At 42.7% G+C, this 10,807-nt stretch overlaps 1 protein-coding gene across 1 annotated transcript in view; it reads right to left on the minus strand.

The window, feature by feature from the left end:
• Positions 1 to 1,260: 1,260 nt before the first annotated feature.
• The window catches only part of CDC123 (cell division cycle 123), a 56,205-nt gene continuing 46,658 nt past the window's right edge, over positions 1,261 to 10,807 (minus strand). The window contains exons 11-13 of the mRNA XM_038741222.1: positions 8,918 to 9,046; positions 2,039 to 2,179; positions 1,261 to 1,495 (exon numbers count right to left, since the gene is read on the minus strand). Of these exons, the coding sequence (XP_038597150.1) occupies positions 1,469 to 1,495; positions 2,039 to 2,179; positions 8,918 to 9,046 (297 nt within the window). The 3' untranslated portion in view covers positions 1,261 to 1,468. The remainder of the gene's footprint in view (positions 1,496 to 2,038; positions 2,180 to 8,917; positions 9,047 to 10,807) is intronic.

Consider the following 10,807-nt stretch of genomic DNA (forward strand, 5'->3'; position numbering starts at 1 on the left):
CTTCAACTGTAAAATGGGGATACTTGTTCTGTCTCCTACTTAGACTGTGAGTCTAGTGTGGGACAGGGACTGTGCCCAACCTAATTAACTTGTACCTACCCCAGAATTTAGAACAGTGTTTGACACAAATACCAAATACCCTTAACAAATAGCATAATAAAATACAAAAGGGGGCACCAACTGTTGCAGGAAGCCACGAGAGAAAATGATGTAGGGCAGGAGGTCTATGTCATCTGGAAACATCCAAAGTCCAGGGAGCAGTTAAATAGGAAAGGTGTTTACTCCCACACAGCATGAACCACATCCGCAGACAGGCTACCTCTATCTGCATGAAACCCAATTGGGCGAGATTATTTATACTAATGTCTGTCTCCACCTCTAGACTGTAAGCTCATTGTGGGCAGGGAATGTGTCTGCTTATTGTTATACTATACTCTCCCAAATGCTTAGTACAGTGCTCTGCCCACAGTAAGTGCTCAATAAATGCGAGTGAATGAACGACTGCATGAATGAAATGTGAGGGGAAAGAGGGAGAGAGGTTTTTGCCCCTCTTCACACCATTTCCTGGGCTTTAATTACTCTTCCACACTGAACCAGGTTTTTCCCAATAAATTACTTCCAGAGAAGATATCAGACCCTTACAGTTAGTGCCCCGTTACCCTAGTGACCTAAGAAAAGGAATGCCAGTTCCCTAATGCCTACAGCTCTACAACAGAGTATTTTATCCACTGCAAATGCCTGACTTGGATTTTACCTCAAACCTCTCCAGAACCTGAAATTGACCTTGTATGATCCCTCTGGCAGTAATAATTGAAAGGTAAAATTCCCTCAAAAAATTCACAAACAATTTTGCTGTTCTCTTTCAAGTGCTTAGTACCATGCTCTGGACACAGTAAGCGCTCAATAAATATAACTGATGGATTGAATGATTTCAATCACTGCATTTCCAGCTTCATCCAAAAATCTGTAGACAAGTTTGTTGAAAATCCTCATATTAAAAATAGTCTTACAATCCTATAAAATATTTTCTAAGGTATAGGTAAGTCCAAATCAACCAATCAATCATATTTATTGAGCGCTTTCCGTCTAAAACCCACACGCTTATCCAACTACTTTTTGGGTAGAGAAAGAGCAGAGTCCCTTGAAGTGTGAATACATACCAAGAAACATAAGCTAGCTTGACTTCCTATCCAGCTGAGTCAAGAGACCAGTCAATTTCCACAATCAGTTGTCTCACATCACTGTGAGGAAACAGTCACCTATATTTAAGTTCTCCTTTTATTTCACTATTGTTTACATAGAAACAAAGTCTCTGTGGGGTGTTTTTTTTCTAGCAGAATACACAGGAATATAAAAAGCAATTGTTTTTTTATCCTAGGTAGGTAAGGATGGGATATCATGGTTAACAGGAAGCCTACTGAGATAGCCGTGCTTTCCTCCTTAAATCATGCTCGAACTTTATGATTTATCAGTCATCATCTTGCTGATTTCTTTTCTGTCAAAGAAAACAAATTGTATATTAGGCAACACACCTTCATTGGGTAAGGTATTCATTTATAGTAACCAAACCTATAGGGTCTCCAATTTTACGATGGCCTCCGCCTTAACTATGATTGAGAATTAACAAAGTCAAAATAGTGATTTTAATTGTATTAATTTGGCTCTTGAACAAGTTGCTTCTGGGTATGTTTCGCACTGTTTCTCTTCTCACTGAAACCTGGCTCATCAGTAAATACAGAAGGGCCTTCTGCCAACGTTAGATCAGTGGAATACTTCTTGGCTGCTCTACATTCTACTTACTATGAGAAAGAAGGTTTTTAAAAGCACTACAATAACTACAGATGGGCAGTACAGAAAAGCATTTGCTGTTGGTCACCACCACTCTCAAATTCTACCTTCAGTTAAACAGTAACCAAATAATGAATTAGGACCCCTAGATTAAGTCCTTAATTTACAGTTGCACAGAAAACTCTCTACTGCTGAACTGCCTGAGAAAGAAAAATGAACGGCATGCTAAAAAAAAATGTGTTTGCTTTACCAGTTTGAGAAAATCGATTAGTTTGTGAGCATCTTCACCCGTCGAGAGGTCCACAAAATCCTTGGGCAGGCGGTAACTCAGGTATGGACTTGGCTGAACGGTCACTTCACTGTTTGTACAGCGGAAGGCGGGAGGGGAATCCTTTAAAACGAAAAGTGTGTTGGAATCTGGTGCCCGGACGTTTTACTCCAGTTTTCTTCCAATGCTTCCCCATGCTCACAGCGACTATTCATAGTATTTTGATTTCATTCATCATGTTGAAAAACTGACCAAAAGAACAACTTCAACTCTTCCTCTACACTGTAAGTCCATTGTGGGCAGGGACCATATCTACCAACTCTGTTATATTTTTATGTCGCACTCTCCTAAGTGCTTTGTACAGTGCTCTGCACAAAGTAAGTACTCAATAAATATGACTAATTCCTTCAGTAGGGTCCTCTGGGTAAGCTCCAAGCCACTCTGGGCAGGCTTCATGGGGAGCAAACAGTTGTGACATGACTTTAAAGCAATTTTGAAAGGTGTGGGAGCAAAAGACGTCTGGGGGATTGGGAATGGTGGGAAAAGAGAATGAGATTTGGAATGAAAATGGGATCCTTTGGTTGGATATAAACTCCCAGCTTCTTCAGAAGCAGAAAGAGACAACTGACCACCTACATAAATCACTCATTAGCATTTTCTAGGCACATAGCGAGGCTTGGTGGAAAGATCACGGGTTTGGGAGTCAGAGGTTGTGGGTTCTAATCGCAGCTCTATCACTTATCAACTGTGTGACTTCGGGCAAGTCACTTAACTTCTCTGTGTCTCAGTTACATCATCTGTAAAATGGGGATGAAGGCTGTGAGCCCCACGAGGGACAACCTGATTACCTTGTATACACCTCAGTGCTTAGAACAGTGCTTGGCACATAGTAAGCACTTAAATACCATCATCATTATTCCTATTATGCAACACTTACTATTGACTGAGGGACCCTAGAGCATACTGTTCTGCTTCTCATATTTTCCTGAAGAAAATTCTTATTTGGATAATTTATGCAAGTTTGACCCTCCAGGAATCTCTGGATGTCAGGGATGATATAAAAATTCGGCAAGAAAAAACAATAATCAGGCTGAAATGTTTCCCTTCCTAATAACACTTCCACTTGTATTAAAGGAATGCATCCTGCACTGATCATCTACAAATATCAGTGCTTTTAGTTGTATTTGCATGAAGTGGCCTAAGACCTAAGGAAAATTCTCTCCCTCCTAACCACTACAGCAAACTCAGTGCATCAGTGGATTTTGCCTAATGCAAGAGATTACGGGGAGAGAGCACAGTCGCTCTTTTCAGAGTGGTAAGACGTATCACATTATATAAAAGACCCAGCCAAATTTCTGGAACAGACACACAAATTGTACAAGTGTGGGGTTTGAGTGGAGGAAGGAATGGTTATTTTTAAATAGCTGGTTGAGCTCTAACTCACCCAGGACTGGCTATGCTCTCCACCTCCTACATTTATTGCAGAATGCTAAGCACATTTTTAGTACTTCACTAATACAGCTTTACTTCTATTCAGCAATGAGTAAATAATTCAGATAAAAGCCAAATGTACAAGGTATGACTACGATTCTGACAGTAACTTGAATGAGACAGACAAAGTGCTGTAAAAGCTGTTGACCTTCTTGTGGTGGATGCTGTGACCTTTAGATAAGTTTCCTGGCCTTGAGCTGTAAAGTCAATCTGAATTTAAGCACAAAATGTAAAATATGTATCAGAGTGCTTCTGGGGGAAAAAAAATCACTAGCAAGGATTTCTGCTTTAACCCAATACCCGTCTACATGTTTTGTTTTGTTGCCTGTCTCCCCCTTCTAGACTGTGAGCCCGTTGTTGGGTAGGGACCGTCTCTATAGGTTGCCAAACTACTTCCCAAGCGCTTAGTACAGTGCTCTTCACACAGTAAGTGCTCAATAAATATGACTGACTGAATGAATGAATGAATCTACCATCCATTTACTGCCAAAGTGAAAGTCAAGGTTTACTCGGTCAAAATCTGGTAAAAGCCAAAGCCACTCAGAAAATATTTACCTAGTCTACATAGCATGCACAGCACTCAACTGGACAAGTGCTTTACACATATTAAAAGGAGAAAAAGTGGTCACTGCCTTCGGAAAGAAGCTTGTATTTAATTCAGAGGATGATAGGAAACCAATGGAAAGATGTATCAGGGTGAAATGAGGAGGACATGGCACGGGATTTTAATTGCAGTGAAGAGTATGTTTTGGAGTTCGGAGGTGGAACCTAGGAGCCAGCAAGGAGTGTAAGACGGTGGGTGGTGGCAGCATATCCAATTTAGGCTGCTTAGAGGATAGTGGGATATAAAGGACTGGTTGAATGGAAATGAAGGAATAAAGGAAAAGGCTTTTAAGTGAAGAAACTAACAGCTCTCCTAAAGAAATAATAATAATAATAATTATGGCATTTGTTAAGCACTTACTATGTGCCAGACAGCGTACTAAGCTCTGGGGTGGATGAAAGCAACTCGGGTCAGACACAACCCTTGTCCCACATGGGGCTTACAGTCTTAATCCCCATTCTACAGATGAGGGAACTGAGCCACAGAGCAGTGAAGTGACTTGGACTTGCCCAAGATCCCACAACAGACAAGTGGTGGGGCCAGAATTAGAACCCAGATCCTTCTGACTCTTAGGCCCATGCCCTATCCACTAGACGACACTGCTTCTCTATAAAGAAAAGGTTTTCAGAGGTCAGGACATGGCTTTGGGTGCCACTTTCATTGAGGGCACAAGGGGAAAAGGAGGAGCCAGCAAAGGAGAACTGAAGAATAATAACAATAATAATGATGGTATTTGTTAAGTGCTTACAATGTTCTACACTGTTGGTTGCTTGACTGATTGACTGGAGCAGCATGGCACTGTTCTAAGTGCTGGGGAGGTTACAAGGTGAACAGGTTGTCCCACGGGGGGCTCACAGTTTAAATCCCCATTTTACAGATGAGGCAAATGAGGCACAGAGAAGTTAAGTGACTTGCCCAAAGTCACACAGCTGACAGTTGCCGGGGCTGGGATTTGAACTCATGACCTCTGACTCCCAAGCCCGTGGTCTTTCTACTGAGCCATGCTGCTTCTCCTGAAGCGGTAAGAGGAGAACCAGGATTAGTGACAGGTGAGGGTTTTCCCAGCCTGCTCCCTACGGTCTGCTACTTATCCCACTTAATCCAGATGCACCTCCTGCAGCTTGATAACTTCAGACCATCTCTGACTACTTAAAAATCTGAAGGGCAGGAATGAAATGTTATTTTGTTCACAATCTCATTTAGTCTCTTCTGTTTCCTTCTCCTGACAGGTAATCATACTTAGACTGTAAGCTCGTCCCTCTAGACTGTAAGCTTGTGGTGGGCAGGGAACATGTCTACCAACTCTTGTTTTGTTTTGTTTTTGGCATTTATTAAGCGCTTACTATGTGCAGAGAACTGTTCTATGCGCTGGGGGGGATACAAGGTGATCAGGTTGTCCCACGGGGGGCTCACAGTCAATCCCCATTTTACAGATAAGGTAACTGAAGCACAGAGAAGTTAAGTGGCTTGACCAAAGTTACACAGCTGACAAGCAGTGGAGTTGGGATTTGAACCCATGACCACTGACTCCAAAGCCCGTGCTCTTTCCGCTGAGCCATGCTGCTTCTCTGTTATATGTACTCTTCCAAGTGCTTAATATAGTGCTCTGCACACTGTAAGCATGCAATAAATATGATTATTGATTGGTTGCTTGACTGATTGATTGCAGCAGCATGGCATAGTGAATTGAGTACGGGACTAAAAGCCAGAAGGTCACGGTTTCTAATTCCAGCTCTGCCACTTTTCAGCTGTATGACCTCGGGCAAGTCAATTTACCTCTCTGGCCTCAGTTACCTCATCTGTAAAATGGGGGTTGAGACTGTGAACCCCACTTGGGACGGGGACTATAACCACCCCAGAACTTAGTTCAGTGCCTGGCACATAGTAAGTGCTTAAAAAATATTATTATTATTATTATTATATCCTTGCTCTCCTTTAAGGTAAACAAATCCCTAGGGCTCGTAGTTATAGGCTGTCCAAAAGTAAAACCGTATCTTCTTCTTCTTCAGTTGGGCAAGAGGAAGGGAGAATGGCTAGGTCCTCCTCCATTATACAGATAAGGAAACTGAGGTGCAGGGAAGTTAATAGACATGCCCGAGGTCACATACCAGACAAGCGAAGGAGCTGGGATAACTGACTCCCAGTCCAGTGCTCTTTCCACTAGTCAATGCTGCCTCCACTAAAGAAGTTTTAATTTGACATTAAAAACAAAACAAAACAAAACCCTGAAAAAAGTCACTATCTTTCTCCTCAACGCTCTAGCCCAGACCAGTGGGAGGCTAAGCAGAATTCTTGCTTAGGGCTTGATGTGGACATGGGGCTCAGCCTGCCAGAGGCACTTGTAGAATTAAAATAAAGCTTACATGCATAGCCTACAGGAGCATCCTCAACATCCAAGAGCATCTACACATGGCACTAGAGAAGACACTGTTTTTCCTGGTGACAAGCAAGGATAAAATAATAAAATCTGCACTGGCATTGGCATTTCCCATAAGATCCATGTCCAACTGAGGTGATCACCAAAAGACCCAGCAGAAATAGGCACGTAAATTTGGAAGGGAGAAGAGGCTTTGCTCAATTAATACTGGAGGATGATGATGACTAGGGAGATGGTGATTATTTGCAGGAGGAAGACTGGAAAAGCAGGATAACTGGCCTCCAAAGATTCTGACTGAGCCCTGAAATCCCATTATCCCATTTAAGAAAGGATTGGTGTAGCTGAGAGGCTTGGGATATTAGGAATGACCCAATCAGGTTGGAAAGATACCTATCTTATTGGAATGCTGTGAAAATTAAGTGTTCTAATTGATAGGAATATTAAAAGCTCTATACAAATTCCTCTACCTCCTGGGCCTTCCCCACTGCTTCTTTCACTCTCAGAGGAAGACAAATTAAGGGTATTTTGAGGGTGGGGAGTTAAGAGCAGGGGGAAAATGGAAAGGGATTACAGGAACCCTACAGGGAGACATGAAATTAGTGGAAAACCTGAACAATAGAATCACCGAAGTACACAGAGCATAGCTAGGAGATGATCTGATCTGAATGCTTCCTGTATGATGCCTAGGTTCTAAGGAGAAATCACTTCATAGAAGAGAGAATAACTATTTGTTTTTTCTCCTTACTATGGGTGTGTAAGGGGTGAAAGAGAGAGAAGAATTGCTGCTGAAAGGGGAACAAAAAGGTGTTCTTGACTACAGCCCTCTACAGTCACATTGGTCATGTGATTCTCTTGTACTGAAAGGGGGAGGTAAGGGGAACTGCCTAACGAACAGTGGACTGTGCTGTTCTTCCATTTCACTTCTGAACAACCTGTCACAACAGTAATTAAGCTAGATTTTTTTTTTACCCTGCTGTTTGGAGCTCAGATTCGTTTATAGGCTTTAACACATTTTACTAGCAACTTGAAATGAGATTAAAAGGGCTTTATAAATATGTATAGCATGTTCGAGTTACAAAAAAGGGTGGGTGTAAGCACGAAAAAAGTTCAAAACAGCCTAAGGGTGGGAGGAAAATGGCGGTGGTTGTTAAAGGGGTAAATGGTGAGGAGTGATGGGGCAAAAAAAGCCGCCCAAGTTCTCCTGAGCCCAGCCCAACCCGCTACTCTCTGGGGCCTGCACTCTCAGCTAGGACAGAGGGCAGAAGTCGTTCTGGGATACCACCCAAACACTAGACTTGTGGTCTCCATCTGCTCGCCTGAGTCAGTGAGAAGAAGAAGAAAAATTCCCTAGAAGGGAAAGAAAAGTCTTCAATGGGCAGATTGGGAGGAAAGCACAGGTAGGAAGGGCTACTTCTGGCCCAATTCCTCTTCACACCAGATGTTGTTTTCACTTTGCTTAAGCACACAAATAGAGGGTTGCTATCTCCCTTAGAATGGTTGCTCCCTTGCCTCCTGGGGTTAGGGGGGGATGGCGAATGGCAGAGAGCAGGTATTCCCGGTGAGGGACGTGCTCTGCTCACAGTAAGTGCTCGGTAAATATGACTGAATGAATGAATTAATGAATGGTGGTGAGCAGCGGACAGCAAGGGACAGCTAGGGGTGTCACCGCTGCCCCAGTTGGGCTGGAGCAGTGGTGTGGTAGAGCAATCCGCCACCTACGTGAACTAATCAAAGACAAAGCAAGTGTCCGTGAGCTGCCGCAGGGTAAGTGAAGAATATCCATGTGTGGTGTGTGAGCTGCTGGTTGGCCATCCCTGGCACAGAGCTTTCACAAATACTGCCAACTTACTGACAAAACCAACAACAACGCTAATCACGGTCAATGAGTTCTGGACAACCAACTAGGCATTCTGCTCTTAATCATTTGGCATTTAGCGAGTGCTTACTGTGTACAGAGCACTGTACTAAGCCCTTGGGAATGTACAACTCAACAGAGTTAGTAGAAGGAGCATTCTTATTTCTTTTTTTAGGGCATTTGTTAAACATTTACTATGTGGCAGGCACCGTACTAAACACTGGGGTAGATACAAAGTATTCAGGTTGGACACAGTTTCTGTCCCACATGGGGCTCACAGTCTTAATCCCCATTTTACAGTTGAGGTAACTGAGGCCCAGAGAAGTTAAGTAACTTGCCCAAGGTCACACAGCAGACCTATGGCTAAAAGACCTTTTGCAAGCCTCTATTAAACTTTAGGCTTTCCTAGGGCAGAGATAAATAACGAACTATAATATGACTACCCAGATAAAAACTAAGTTACCTGAATGACTTTGAGGGAGGGTATGAGAAGAGGATCTTGTATCTTTAATTTCTACAATTTCCATGGCTTACCTGTTCCAAAGTCTCTCCTTCGCTGTGGTCATCTTTCAAGTTTTCCCCAGAGATCAGTTCTTCCCAAGTAAAGAGCAGAGAGTCGGTTACTTCACCAAATGGATTAAAATCAATTAGCCACACTTTGCCCTGCAGCCAAGACAGAATGTTGAAATACCAATGAAATTAGCAAATGTGAAGTAAAAACAAAGTTGCAGCTCTCAGCAGCCAACAAAACAGTCATTTCTGTTATAAATCTACAGCACAGACTCCTAGACTCCCTCTAGACCGCAAGCTCCTTGTCGGCAGGGATCCTGTCTACCAACTCAACCGAATGCTTAGTCCAGTGCTCTGCACACAGTATGCACTCCATAAATGCCATTGATTGTATACCACACGACTGATCCTTTTTGATCCACATTTCTCTACTGCTTTGTTCGCAACTAACAGAATGCTTTACACCCTTTCATTCAATTGTATTTATTGAGCACTTACTGTGTGCAGAGCACTGTACTAAGTGCTTGGGAAGTACAAGCTGGCAACATATAGAGACGGTCCCTACCCAACAGCGGGCTCACAGTCTAGAAGGGGTACACCCTTGCTACTCATTGTAAATTAACCATATTGACAGTAATGTAAAGTGGCAGAAAAACAAAGAAACAGGACTGTGTGGTTTTGATATGGAAAGGTTCAGGCAGAGGCTGGAAAGTGAGGCAACATCACACCTTGCTCAGTGCCATATATGCGTACACAACTGCTTCTTCCTTGCCCCAACTTGTGGATCAGGTGACACCAGAAAGGACTCGTGCTGTACGACAAATATTCTCTAATTCTTCAACTGGGTTCTATCCAAATGGTGTAATGAAAATTTGTTACGCCAGAGCTGACAGTACTCAATCTCTCTCTCTGTGTAAAAAATTCAAAGACAACCTGAACCCACTTCTGTATCAGTACCTTCCAATAATAATAACAATGGTGGTATTTGTTAAGTGCTTACTATGTGATAGGCACTGTCCTAGGCACTGGGGTGGATATAAGCAAATCAGGTTGGACATAATCCCTGACCCGCATGGGGCTCGCAGACTTATCCCCATTTTATAAATGAGGGACTTTAGGCACAGAGAAGTGAAGTGACTTCCCCAAGATCACACAGCAGACAAGCGGTGCAGCCAGGATTAGAACCAGGTCCTTCAGATTCCCAGGCCCTTCTCTATGCTGTTTCAATCAATCGTATTTATTGAGCGCTTACTGTGTGCAGAGCACTGTACTAATGTTTCTCACTGCTTCTCTATGTCAAATTGTTAAAGTCACCTAATCCTTTGAAATTGTGTTCTTCAGAGAAGATATTCTGTCCCATGGTACTTGGAAAGAAATCACACTGGATAAAGGACCAATGTAAATATCTTATTACAGATCGGGGGATTCACATGGTGGCTTGCTTGGTTGGGACTGGAAACGCACTTAAAGCAGTTAACACTCTTCTACTTTCCATCCCCCCATTCCCTTTAATTATTATGAAAGACCAAACGGGAGAAACTCCTGAGGTCACCAACCCTGGCCAGCCCAGATTTTGATTAAGCTACCCAAGACAGGAGCTACCCAAGAGTGAGTAGGAAAAAAACCCTTTGTGTATTCTTTTCCAGAGCTTAATATAGTGTTCTGCCCACAATAAGTGCTTAATAAATACTATTACCACTTTGGTCCTAAGTCTATCACAAAGCACTAGACAGAGGCACCGCCAGCTGAGCTTTAACTTCATTTTTCCCTTTCATAGGTGCAACTCAGTTTTGTATTTTGCAAAGCCTATGTACCCACCCCCCACCCCGCAAGTTATGACATTATCACCTTTTGGCCTAAAAAAAAAAGTTACTGTTCTTCCAAAACCACAGACCTAAGTTTTGCCAAGAATCT

The sequence above is a fragment of the Tachyglossus aculeatus genome, assembly GCF_015852505.1.
Source record: "Tachyglossus aculeatus isolate mTacAcu1 chromosome 12 unlocalized genomic scaffold, mTacAcu1.pri SUPER_6_unloc_1, whole genome shotgun sequence".
In the NCBI taxonomy this organism is placed as follows: Eukaryota; Metazoa; Chordata; class Mammalia; order Monotremata; family Tachyglossidae; genus Tachyglossus; species Tachyglossus aculeatus.